This window comes from Oryctolagus cuniculus, chromosome 12 (genome assembly GCF_964237555.1).
Source record: "Oryctolagus cuniculus chromosome 12, mOryCun1.1, whole genome shotgun sequence".
In the NCBI taxonomy this organism is placed as follows: Eukaryota; Metazoa; Chordata; class Mammalia; order Lagomorpha; family Leporidae; genus Oryctolagus; species Oryctolagus cuniculus.
This window is the reverse complement of record NC_091443.1, coordinates 78,315,958-78,329,843: the sequence shown is the minus strand read 5'-3', so window position 1 is coordinate 78,329,843 and position 13,886 is coordinate 78,315,958. Positions and strand designations below refer to the sequence as shown.

At 41.6% G+C, this 13,886-nt stretch overlaps 1 protein-coding gene across 1 annotated transcript in view; it reads left to right on the top strand.

Annotated features, from left to right (window-relative positions):
• The window catches only part of PRTG (protogenin), a 158,368-nt gene that overhangs the window by 124,254 nt on the left and 20,228 nt on the right, over positions 1-13,886 (top strand). Inside the window, exons 12-15 of the mRNA XM_051822352.2 lie at positions 4,246-4,341; positions 4,927-5,113; positions 6,111-6,238; positions 8,360-8,530. Of these exons, the coding sequence (XP_051678312.2) occupies positions 4,246-4,341; positions 4,927-5,113; positions 6,111-6,238; positions 8,360-8,530 (582 nt within the window). The remainder of the gene's footprint in view (positions 1-4,245; positions 4,342-4,926; positions 5,114-6,110; positions 6,239-8,359; positions 8,531-13,886) is intronic.

Sequence of the window (13,886 nt, the reverse complement as noted above, 5' to 3'; positions counted from 1 at the left end):
CTGTCTTTCTTTCTCTCTGTCTGCAACTCTGCCTCTCAAATAAATAAATAAATAAAACATCTTTAAAAAGGGGGGCGGGCAGCAGGGGCCGGCGCTGTGACTAAGTGGGTTAACACACCCTGGCCTGAAGCGCTGGCATCCCATATGGGCTCCGGTTCTAGTCCGGGCTGCTCCTCTTCCAATCCAACTCTATGCTGTGACCTGGGAAAGCAGTGGAAGATGGCTCAAGTCCTTGGGCCCCTGCACCCGTGTGGGAGACCTGGAGGAAGCTCCTGGCTCCTGGCTTCGGACTGGCGCAGCTCCTGCCGTTTTGGCCTTCTGGGGAGTGAACCATCGGAAGGAAGACCACTCTGTCTCTCTTTGCCTCTCCTCTCTGTGTAACTCTGACTTTCGAATAAATAAATAAATCTTTTAAAAGTAAATGTTAGTTAATTAATTCTTTTTTTTTTAAAGTTTGTTTTCTAAAAGTCACCGTTCCAGAGAATTACCCGTGACATGTTGATGGAGTGGTTGTTTGCATTGTGGTAGAAGGTTCAATTTTCTACCTGTACTCAAAGCCCTCATCAAAAGCAGCTTTCCGTGAGAAATGGCTGTCTGCTCGTTTAGCTCCCTGAGGATGGTGTGGGTGGATTCCAATTAGGTAGCTGTTGACCTAAACCAAAATCTCTTTTTCTATTTATTTGGTTTTTAAAGCCTTAAACATTTTTTAGTTAACCATAGTTGTGCATGTGTATGGTGTGACATTTCAGGATAGGTATGCAATCTGTACCAACAGTCAAAATAATACTTTGCTGTGTTGTTACTTTATGATTGGAGACCTCAAATGCCTTTGTTCTTTTTGCTCTGAAAATACATACTGGTTACTGTGAACTGTAGTCACCCCAGCATCCTGAGTAATGATAGGAACTTAGTCCTTCTAACTAACTATAATTGGTACCCGTTCTCCAGCCTCCCTCCAACCCTGTACCCATTCCCATCCCAGCTTCTAGTAATTACTATTGTGTGTTCAAATTGAACTTTTAAGCTTTTGCATATGAGGGAAAACATGTGGTATTTGTCCCATCCTTGGCTAGTTCACTTAACTGAGTGATCTCCAGTTTCATAAACCAGGCTTTTGAATCTTAGAATTCATTGCTAAATTTCAGAACTCGTTTGCATCACAAATCCAACTGTGTGTATGTGTTTTCTAATAATTGTTTTATAAAATACTTGAAAACATGTTTTTTATGTTTTTGGGGCTGGCCCTGTGGCGTGGTGGGGTAAAGCCACCACCTGCAGTGCAAGCATCTTATATGGGCAACCGGTTCAAGTCCTGGCTGCTCCACTTCCAATCCAGCTCTCTGATGTGGCCTAGGAAAGCAGTGGAAGGTGGGCCAAGTACTTGGGCCCTGCACCCTCATGGGAGACCCGGAAGACACTCCTGGCTCCTGGCTCCTGGCTCCTGGCTCCTGGCTCCTGGCTCCTGGCTCCTGGCTTTGGATCAGCCCAGCTCTGGCTGTTGTAACCATTTGGGGAGTGAACCAGTGGATGTCTGTTTGTCCGTCTGTCTGTCTCTCTCTCTCTGCCTCCCTGTAACTCTGCCTTTCAGATAAATAAATCTAACAAAAAAAAGTTTCTTATAAGAAGACGGACTTAATTGTCCTGACAAAGGCACATGTACTAATACGCTGTACTTTTCGTACTAATAGCCACAAGCTCTTGTTTCTTGGGTCACCTTTGTGTGGACTGGAAATTCTCCTAATACTCTTGTAGAGCAGCTTGTGAAATAGCAGTAACATAAACCTTTATAGAATTTTGTGATAGTCAGTTAAGACAGTCTATCTAAAAGACATTTATGTAGGATAATCCTGTTGTCAAGACTATGCTATTATTCCTACCTTTTTCTAGAAAGCACAGAACTTTTCTAAGTTCTAGAAATTTTTCTTCTTGTGGTTTTAATTTTGGGAAAACAAATGGAAATGATAATTTTATATTGTAGGATAGCCTTTTAATACCTTTGAATATTAAACAGTATAATATATTTATCATTTTTAACAATATACAAGAATATTACTCTGGAGAGTTTCATAAAGTTTGTGTTTTATTTTTATATTTTTGATGCTTGAATTCACTGTAGAATTACTGCTTTTAACGTTTTTTTATTTGAGAGGCAAAGAAACAGGAAGATACCTCCCAGCTACTGGTTCCCTTCCCAAATGGCTGCAACAGCCAGGGCAGGGCCAGGGCTGAGCCAGGGCTAGAACCTGGAGATGAGAAGTGTATTCATGTCTCCCTCGTTGGTGGAAGGAAGCCCATTAGTTACTTGACTCATCACCTCTGTCTCCTGGGATTTGTATTAGCAGGAAGCTGTCTACAGCCATACCACAGTGAATGCACCCAGTCTTGTCTGTATTAGCAGGAAGCTGGAGTCAGGGCTTGGAGCCCCCAGTCAAACCTGGGCATTCTGATGTGGGATGCAGGCATCTTTTTTTGGACAGAGTTAGACAGTGAAAGAGAGAGACAGAGAGAAAGGTCTTCCTTTGCCGTTGGTTCACCCCCCAAGTGGCCGCTATGGCCAGCATGTTGTGCCGATCTGAAGCCAGGAACAAGGTGCTTCCTCCTGGTCTCCCATGCTGGGCCATCCTCCACTGCACTCCCGGGCCACAGCAGAGAGCTGGACTGGAAGAGGAGCAACCGGGACAGAATCCGGTGCCCCGACCGGGACTAGAACCCGGGGTGCCAGTGCTGCAGGTGGAGGATTAGCCTAGTGAGCCACGGCGCCGGCCTGCAGGCATCTTAATTATTGTACTCAACGCCTGTTCCTAAAATAAAATAATCTTCTTTAATTCCAAGTCTTTTTGTATATTGGAGATCTGTCTATCTATATCTATATATCTATATCTATATATATTCAAGAGAATTGTCTTCCCTTATGAAATACTGTTTGTGTTTGTCTTATTATTACTTTGAGAAGTATAGTAGAGGAATTTTTTTAAGTAATATTTATTTTTACCCTAAAAACACATAATTTTATAATTAAACATCATCATAAACAGTTAATTTTAAATGTATTCACATTGGAGCTGGTGTTGTGGCACAGAGGCTTAAGCTGCCATTGCCACCTGCAATGCCAGCATTCCAAATGACTGATGGTTCAAGTCTCAACTGCTCCACATTTTTTTTTAGGTTATGAAATAATTTATTTCAGACTTTAGCCAGTTTTCATGAAGTACTTGTCTCCAACTTCAGTGTACTCCAACATTAATTTATGATAAACAGGACAGTGATTAAGATTAGCCACTTTTCAAACTCCAATTTTGAAATCATAGAAATGGGCAATTAAGTTCATCTAGTCAAAATCTTCACTCAAGTGATGATCAAATGGCCTGTAAAAATCTCTAAAAGAAACTGACCCTTGAGGCAACACACACAAAAATTAGAAAAATATGAAACCTCTCTATCCCAAGCACCAATGGAGGCTCAGCAATTAGACATACAAATCCTAATGACAGGTCCTCCCCACTGGAAAACCCTGAGTTTTTAAAAAAAAAGAATCCTCTTGAATAAAATTTTTGAAGTCAATCAGCTAAGAGTTTATGATGATTTTTCCCCTTCCCAGAGCCCTGAAAAATTTGCTTTAGTGAGCATGGGATGGACTTTAGATTTAGTATTGTAATAGCTAATGAGCACCAGTAGAGGGAGCCCAACTCACTTTTGTTGAATTTATCTGTCAAGTTGAAAATGTAAGTTTGTATAAAGGATACATTTAGAGTAATAAAGCTAAAACTTAACACACTGTATATATAAATGTTCAAAGCCATTAAAGGATGCCAATTATAATTTTCTGTAACTTTGATGAAATAGGTAATCAAACTTTAATCTTCATGCTCTTAAGTAAAGTATCTTCAACTGTAACTGCTTCAAAAAAAAGCTCTTTGTAGTGTATGTAACCTCCTGTAAATCTATCAAGCAATGCAAGGTTTTGAAAACCAAGATGCTGTCTGATCAGCTCACAGGGCAGGGTGGAAGAGAAGTTGTAGTGTGATTGTTTGAAACTAGGTTAAGTAAAGTAAAATAATTGTTAATCATATTAGCAAGGCCATATAAAGGTGAATGAAGTATAGGGAGAGAAAAAAGTGTTTGTATTATTTATAACTTTTGCTCATTTGAAAAAATTTTAAGCCAAAATCTAGGAATGCTCCATCAAGAACCTTTGCCTGTGTCTAGAGGGCTGATCCTGATGCTAACCTGTTGGTTTCTTTACAGACCCCAGAAGAAAATACCATGTGAGGCTGCTGGCTTACAACAGCGTGGAGGACGGCTACCAGGCAGATCAGACCGTCAGCACCCCGGGCTGCGTGTGTAAGTCAGAGCTGTGGGGCTTGTCCCGCTGAGGCTGAAGCTCTGTCTCCTTCTCCTTTATTACTACTCGGAAGTCTTGGTTGTTTAATTGCTTCGCATTGTTTATGCTGTCTAGCATAGTTGTCTTGATTGTTGAATACCTATTTAAGTGAGATGTATTGAACTATAAGTACCTGCTTTAATTTTGCACGCAAAAGACCACTAGATATTTAACTGGGAAAAGTAACTGCTGAATACTTACACTTTTAATTTTCCTTTGCTTTCGCCATGAGGTTAGTTGTTTCTCTACATTTGCTGTTCAGTTTTATTGCTACTAAAGAAGGCAGCATCTACCACTGGTTTTCTGAATGTCATTGGCTGGTAGGTTCAGTGTTCTAATGTCAAATGTTGATAAAATGTGACTCATTTTCTCACATAAGGGTTGTTTGGGTCTGGATGATGTATCTCTAAACCACTGAGAATCTCTGGTGAAAAAGATCTAAAACCAGCCTGTAGGGTATGAGATTTTATGATTCTACTGTTTTACCACTTTGCACATTAAGTGTTATGTGTTGTGCAGTAAATGAACGTTATCTTTTTCAATAGCTGTCCGTGATCGTATGGTCCCTCCTCCACCACCACCCCACCATCTCTATGCGAAGGCTAACACCTCATCTTCCATCTTCCTGCACTGGAGGAGGCCTGCGTTCACCACTGCACAAATCATTAACTACACCGTGCGCTGTAACCCTGTGGGCCTGCAGAATGCTTCTCTGGTTCTGTACCTTCAAACGTATGTAGCTTCTGTCAATCCTGGTTTCCTGGCCCTCCTCCCCCGTCATAATTCCTTTCACCCAGCTTGGGCCCCGTTTGTTTCAGGACTGATCTTTCTTATATAATGGCTGGGAGTTTGGCATACTTACCATATTCAGTTCTGAAAACTGTACTTTTTGACATTAATTTACATAAGTAATTTTTTCTGAGCCCCTTGCAGAAAAACTGGACAAGATGCTATTGTTATTTTGAAGTGACTAAACATAGCACAGTTGAAAAAAGAAACAAAAGACTGTTTTCATGCTGGCAGCAAAGAGTAGAGCTAGTTTTAACTCTGTAATTCTGTTTTCTAGGTTAGAGTTAGAGTTATGGCCATCCTAGTCTTTAAAAGAGTGATTTGACTTCCAGGCTTTTTTTTTTTTTTTAATTTATTTTATTTTTTGACAGGCAGAGTGGACAGTGAGAGAGAGAGACAGAGAGAAAGGTCTTCCTTTGCCATTGGTTCACCCTCCAATGGCTGCCATGGCCGGCGCGCTGCGCTGATCCGAAGCCAGGAGCCAGGTGCTTCTCCTGGTCTCCCATGGGGTGCAGGGCCCAAGCACTTAGGCCATCCTCCACTGCACTCCCTGGCCACAGCAGAGAGCTGGCCTGGAAGAGGGGCAACCGGGACAGAATCCGGCGCCCCGACCGGGACTAGAACCTGGTGTGCCGGCACTGCAAGACGGAGGATTAGCCTAGTGAGCCGTGGCGCCAGCTCAACTTCCAGGCTTTTTAAGGGAAATGCCTTTGTGTTGGGACATTTCAGTACTGTAAATTTCGTAGTTTCCTTTCAGGCAGCTTGTAGCTTCTATCTGTAGGATAATAGCAAATGTAGTATTTTAGTAGTTACTTTAGAATACTCTTTTAGTCCAAAAACCCCACAGTAGGTTAAACCTTACCTGTTGGTTGGAAATACTCACAATTTTATGAAAACAATGTGCTAGCAGCATTAATAATGTCATAACCCATTATTGTAGATCGGAAACTCACATGCTGGTTCAAGATTTAGAACCAAACACCAAATATGAATTTGCTGTTCGACTGCACGTGGATCAACTTTCCAGTCCTTGGAGCCCTGTAGTCTACCATTCTACACTTCCAGAAGGTAAAGACAGCACCTCCCTTTATGGCTATTACCTTTTTTTTTTTTTTTTTTTTTTTTTGACAGGCAGAGTGGACAGTGAGAGAGAGAGACAGAGAGAGAAAGGTCTTCCTTTGCCGCTGGTTCACCCTTCAATGGCCGCCGCTGCAGCCGGCGCACCGCGCTGATCCTGGCAGGAGCCAGGAGCCAGGTGCTTTTCCTGGTCTCCCATGGGGTGCAGGGCCCAAGCACCTGGGCCATCCTCCACTGCACTCCCTGGCCATAGCAGAGAGCTGGCCTGGAAGAGGGGCAACCGGGACAGAATCCGGCGCCCCAACCGGGACTAGAACCCGGTGTGCCGGCGCCGCAAGGTGGAGGATTAGCCTATTGAGCCACGGTGCCGGCTGGCTATTACCTTTTTAAAAATTTAAGGAAATATTTAAATATATTTGTCACTTTAGGGAGGGCTACCCTGTTTGCCACCTAACTGTTGATTTGTACCTATGAGGATTCTTCAAAGAATTTATGAAAAATGGAATTAAAAGATACATTTATTTTGATGTAAAAAGTTGAAATCTATGCATAATTTTTTCATAGTATGTATTTATGGACTTTTTGAAGACCTCGTCATATTCATGGCTTTGAAAATTTTTTGCCTCAAAATATCACACAACTTTTAAAGATTGGTTTTTGTTTAAAAGGCAAAGTGAAAGAGAGAAAGGGAAAAACAGAGAGACTTTCTGCCTGTTGGTTCACTTCCTAAATGGCCACAGTGGCCTGTACTGGCCCAGGCTGAAGCCAAGAGCGAGAAACTCCATTTTAGTCTCCCACAGGGGTGGCAGAAGAACAAGTGCTCAATCCATCTCTGCTGCCTTCCCAGGCACGTTATCAGGAAGCTGTATTGGAAGCCATTACAGCCAGGACTTGAACCAGCACTTTAATATGGAATGCTGGCATCTCAAGTCGTGGTTTAACCTGCTGAGCCACAATACTAGCCCCTATAGTTATATTTTAATTCTATTTCCATGAACTTTTTGAAGTACTTTATTGCATTTTATTTGTAAACTTTTGAAATTTCTTTATCATATTTAAATGTTTTTCTTACTAAAAAAATGCATGAGCAAATGGTCTTAATTTTAGTGTCTTTTAAGAAAGTTTGTCTTTTTTTAAAGTCAGGTGTGCTGTTAAAGACTGTACCCAAATGATTTTAAATAGAAGGAAGGGAATAATGTATTTGTTGATGACCTCAGGAGCCTACATTGGAACCCATTTCTCTGTGGGTGGTGGGTTGATAACTGTGTACAGTGCATATATATATATATATATATATGAATGATTGAGCACTGACTGTATAGCTTACCTATGCCTATAGCTAAAACAGTTCGTATCTCTAAACCTGCACTTCCTTATCTAGAATGAGGGTGAAGGACTAGATGATTATTAAGGGTCACTCCTGGTCTGTTTTAATTATGCTGAGAAAAAGCAGGAGACACTTAAGTCAGCAAGTTTTGGCAATAGTCCATGTGAAACATGATACTGAAAACCAGCTCTTCACACTTTTAGCTCCTATAAAGTGTGGAGTCAACTAAAATTCTAAGATTTTACTACTTTTTATAGATACAGGTTGTTAAGAGTTGAGTCTACCCTATCACCTCACTGATTCACAATGTTTGAGGGAATAACTGAATGTTTTGGTCTCAGAAGCATTTTCTTCAGTGCCCTGGTAGATCAGGTTCCATTAATATTCTGTTCATTGCAGTAAGAACTATAATTTAACTCAGTGTGATGAGGTGAAGCTTATTACTACCAGTGGAGTTGTAAGCATGTCTAGTTAGCAATTTAGCAGACTGTATCAGGAGCCCTAAAAATGCAATCCTTTTGATTTAGTGATTTCCCTTCTAGGAATATGCCATCTCTTTTATGTTTTTTAATGTCTTAAACATTATAAAAATGAGCTTTCAGAAAAAGAAGAAAAAGGTAGTTCTTTATTATTCTCACCAGTAGTCTTTAAAAGCTATGGTTTTGATTGTTTTTTTTTTAAATAGCATTTTCTAGTTTTTCAAATTCTTTTCTCTCAGCCAGGTATAGGAGTGTTTATGAATTATTTTATCCTAGTAATACAGTCTTTTTTTCATATGTGCACAGCCCCAGCAGGCCCACCAGTTGGAGTAAAAGTGACGTTGATAGAAGATGACACTGCTCTGGTTTCTTGGAAACCCCCTGATGGCCCAGAGACGGTTGTGACACGGTACACGATCCTGTATGCATCCAGAAAAGCCTGGATTGCAGGGGAGTGGCAAGTCCTCCACCGAGAAGGTAAGCGGGACCACCCGTGACCAAGGAGAATGGAAAGTAAGATTGTTGCAATAAGGAAACAGAGAAAGTAGGTCTAGAGTTTGCCTTGAATTTATATGAGTTTATATTTTTATATAGAGTGAATAACAAATTACTAAAGATTTCAGTTATACTTAAAAAGCATTGGGAAGCCACTGAATGCTGCTGATTTCCAGGGACAAGCAATTAGCACAGCAGTTAAGACACTGGCCAGGACACCCACCCCCCATATTGGAGTGCCTGGGTTCGAGTCCTGACCTGGCTCCTAATTCCAGCTTCCTGCTAAGGCAAACTGCAGTGCAGTGCTGACTGCTCAAATAATTGGGCTCCTGCCACCAATGTAAGGGACCCGAATTGAGTTCCAGGCTCCTGGCCCAACCCCGGTCATTGTGGGCATTTGGTGAGTGACACAGCAAATGGGCATTCCCTTTAGCTGTTTCTCTCTTTCTCTCTCTATCCCTTAAATAAACAAAATAAATACATAAAACTTAAGAAAGAATGGCTTGCGTTTCAGAAAGACCAGTTTTACTGTTGTGAGTAGAAGAGATTTGGTTGAAGAGTGAGGGCAAGAGCACTACAGAGGGCTTGTTAGGAAGTAGTCATGGTGATCCAGGAAAGAGATGATGAGCCTGGGCTAGGATGGTCGGGGATTCAGACAGAAAGGAGAGGGTGGTGGAAAGATAAATATGAAGGAGATACTAACAGAGCCTGATAGCTTGGAGAGGAGAGAGAAAGATGGTTAGGGGAGGGAGAATTGTGTGTACTTACTAGGTTTCTGGTAACGATGCAGCTCGTACTAGAGTAAGAAACACTGGAAAAAGACCTAGCTTACGGAAGAAGACCTTTGAACTGCCAACATGACCCACAGGCAAATCAGTGGCCTTGTATGAGTACCAGTGTCCACTGAAGTATTAAAGAGAATGAATTACTATGTAAAAGCACTGGATTTAAATTTTTAACACTATTTAATTTTAGTTAGACACTGAATTAGAAAACTCTAACATTGTTATTGCTTGCTTTCAGCATTATAACCTTTGGTAAATCACGAATCTTTCATTCAGGCACATTCCATGAACCACTTTTGGGTTGGACCACCATTATTTTGTTGCTTCCCTAGGAACGACATGTGTGCTGGGGAAAGAACTGTCTGTCAAGCAGCCTGTCCAAAAAAAAAAAAAAAGATTAAAAGATTAAGAAGGATTCCAAGAAGGAAACTTGTTGGCATATTCTAAACACACTATAGTACTGGGCACTTTGGCATACACTTGACCTTTTACAGAAATATATACCCAATAAAGAAAATAACCCATATATGTATGCAGATAAACTCTTTATACAGTTATAAAACAAGCAAGTGATAAATTTAACTGGAGGATTTTTTTTAAAGGTGCATTTATTTGAAAGAGTGACAGAGAGAGATCTTTCATCTGCTAGTCCACTCCCCAAATGCCTGAAGTAGCTGGGAGCCAGGATCCAGGAACTCCATCCAGATCACCCACTTGAGTGACAGGCACCCAAGTGGATTATCATCAACTGCCTTCCCAAGTGCATTTACAGGAAGTTGAATCTGAAGCAGAGTAGCCAGGACTCAAGCTGGCACTGCAGTGTGGAATGTGGGCATCCCAGGTGGCAGCTTAACCTGCTCCATAATGCTTGCCCCTGGCTAGAGTTCTGATAGTTGTATGTTCATACTGAAGCAGAACCCCCACTATAAAGGTTTCCTGGTCACTGAAGAGACTTGAAAGCAGCAAGTACTTAGCAGCAACATGATCTTATAATTGTGCCAATTATTTATTGCTGTCTAACCACTCTCAAACTTTAAAGAACCATTTTGCTTTCTTCCAATTCCTTGCATGTGCAGTTTTGGCTGGAATCACCAGGGCAGTTCTTTTTGTCTCTCATGAGGCTGCTGGCATCTCACAGTTTTGGTATGGATATGAGTCATCTAAAAATAGCAAGAGAGGATTTCAGAATCAGGAAAAGGGAGGAAGTCCCATATGGAAAGCTTTCCAAGCCTCTGTTTGTGTCATACTTACTAAGGTCCCAGATAGCAGAGCAAGCCACATGGCCAAGTCCAAAGTCATTGTGGATCTGGCTGCCCAAGGGTGTAAATAGATCAAGGGGTAGTTCACTGGGGGTCTTTTTTATTTATTTATTTATTTTATTTATTTGAAAGAGTTACAGAGAGAAGTAGAGACAGAGAGAGAGGTCCTCCATCCGCTGGTTCACTCCTCAGATGGCTACAAGGGCCAGGGCTGAGCCAATCCGAAGCCAGGAGCCAGGAGCAGGGGCCCAAGCACTTGGGCCATCCTCCACTGCCCTCCCAGGCCATAGCAGAGAGCTGCATCGGAAGAGGAGCCGCTGGGACTAGAAACAGCGCCCATATGGAATGCCGGTGCTTCAGGCCAGGGCTTTAACCCGCTGCACCACAGCGCCGGTCCCTCACCGGTGTCTTTAATGTTGCCGTCTGCCACAGTAATCTTAATGTATAATTCAGTTTCAGTTATTCAGTTCCAAAATGATTTATTGGCACAGTGCTTGGCCAGATGAGAAACCTGATTTGATGAGGTGTCACAAGTATTATTAATAAAGAATTTTGGTCACAGGAGTGTATATCTTACGTTCTCCATTTGTACCTGCCTGAAAAGAAACAATATTTTGTTTTGACTCTTTTTACATGCTGTCATTTATGTGTTTGAGACAGAGCTCAGAAACAGCATTTTGTCTCATTGATGTCTCAGTAGTGAAATGGACTATAATTGCAGGTTTTTCCATCTGGGTAAGCCTTTCTGTAATGATGCACAGGAAAAAGTAATCTAGGTGTTGGTTGGTGCAATTTTAAGAAACATTTTCAGTGAATAGCTTTTGTCATTTGTTAAATGTAGAGAACCTTTTTTTGTAGCTAATGCTGGCAATTCAGAGAGTAAACAATATAAGTGAAAAGCAATTGTGTTTACTTTTTTTTTGAGAGAGAAATATAAAGGATTTGACTCACCCACATTTAAATTAAAAGCAAGGACTACAACATGGCACTTAAAGGGAAAAAAGGTAAACTTATATGTAAATTATAACAACTTTTCAGAAGTTGATAGTGTAGAAAGAGAAGGAAAAAGAAGATAGAAGTTGCGAATTTCTCTTACCAATATGCTTGTTAATATTCTCTACATATTAGGTTTATACATAATTACATACATATTTAATTCAAAAATTTAATAATACAGTAATATGTTTTATGGCTCAAAACACTTTTAAAATGCTTTTGGTGAGTTTATATATGTGGTTGAGCAGAAACATGAAATTATATTTGCGTAAAACTTGAAGTGGGTCAGAAGTTACAGCCTTTACCTCTATTCAGATTTATGTTTAAATCAAAAAGATGCTGGGAGAAGTTATCCTGTATCTCAGTGATTTCTGAACTATGTTCTTAGTTTTGTTTTCTGATTATACAGAGGTATCTTTAAAAAAAGAAAGTTTTGCAATTAATTGAATTTGAGAAATACAATATACCATATTAGTGATTCACATTGAAAATTTAGAATCCTTGCACTGAAAGAATCTTTTCTATCAATTTGCCAAATGAATTATAATGCCAGTAGTAGAAATATACTCATTTATTAAACAAATTCTTTCTCATGATCCTGTCTGCCAGGCTCTGTTATAGGCAATGGCAATGTCATCGTATATAGACCAGCTAACCAGCAAATATATGAATTTTCAGGTAGTATCATGAATGCTGTAAAGCCGTAAAAGGGAAAAAGTGATGGAGTTCATAGTATAGTAAATTGTCTTGGAAGAAATGATACCCAGACATAGCTCTGTCTGGGGAAAGTGCAAAGACCCTGAGGCAGAAATGAGAGGAACAAGAAAGCCAAGGAGCCTGGAGCGAAGGGAAGAGCAGGCAGTAAGAAATGGGGTAGGGAAGCAGCCAAGGGCAAACCTTGCACACCAGACTAGGCAGTGGGAGGCTTAGCGTGTGGGAGAGGGAGAGACCCAGAGATCCAGCTTTGTTGTCAGTATGTGTCAGTAGATGATACTTAAGTCTACTATTTTTTTATTTTTTTTTATTTTTTGACAGGCAGAGTGGACAGTGAGAGAGAGAGACAGAGAGAAAGGTCTTCCTTTGCCTTTGGTTCACCCTCCAATGGCCGCTGTGGCCGGCTCACCGTGCTGATCCGAAGCCAGGAGCCAGGTACTTCTCCTGGTCTCCCATGGGGTGCAGGGCCCAAGCACTTGGGCCATCCTCCACTGCACTCCCGGGCCACAGCAGAGAGCTGGCCTGGAAGAGGGGCAACTAGGACAGAATCCGGCACCCCGAACGGGACTAGAACCCCGTGTGCCGGCGCCGCAAGGCGGAAGATTAGCCTAGTGAGCCACGGCGCCAGCCGATGATATTTAAGTCTATACAACTGGAAAAACTCACTTGGAGCTCCTGGAGAGGCCAGAGAAAGGTCTTAGACTGTACCAACCCTGAAATCTTAGCCCTTTATGTTCATTTTTAATGCATTTTTTTAAATTTTTTTGAAAAGCAGAGTTAGAAAGGAAGAGAGACAGAGAAAGAGAGAGATCTTCCATCCTCTGGTTTGCTCCTCAAATGCCCACAACAGCCAGGGCTGGGACAGGCTGAAGCCAGGAGCCTGGAGCTTCTTCCAGGTTTCCAGTGTGAGTGCAGGGGCCCAAGCAATTAGGCCATCTTCCACTGTTTTCCTAGGCACATCAGAAGGGATGTGGATCAGAAGTGCAACAGCCAGGACTTGAACTGGCACCCCCATGGCATGCCAATATGGCAGGTGGAGGCTTAACGTACTACTGCACAGCACTGGCCCCTATGTTTATTTCTTAAGTGAGTACGCCCTCCTTTTCTCACAAGTGGCTTGCATTGTACTGTAAATTCGACTAGCATTAATTAAAACGATCTTAAGCCAGGCATTCTGTGAGCACCTTAAGGTACTCAAATATGGAAAAAAAAATTTTTTCTGGAACTGTTGTTATGGTGCAATGGGTTAAACTGCTGCAAGCAACTCCAGTGTACCATACAGGCCCTGGTTTGGGTTGCAGCTACTCTGCTTCCAATCCAGCTCCCTGCTAATGCACCTGGGAAAGCAACAGAGGGTGGTGCAGGCTCCTGGCTTCTGCCTCACCCATCCCTGGCCATTGCAGCCATTTGAGGAGTAAACCAGCAGATGGAAGATCTCACTGTCTGCCTCTCTCTGTAACTCTGCCTTTCAAATAAATAAGTCTTTTTTTTTTTTTTTCCCTTCATGTCAGAAGAGGAGTCAGGTGAGAAAGGAAAGTTACTGTCATCAAGTGTATACACTTGGGTCAGACACTTGCCAGTGCT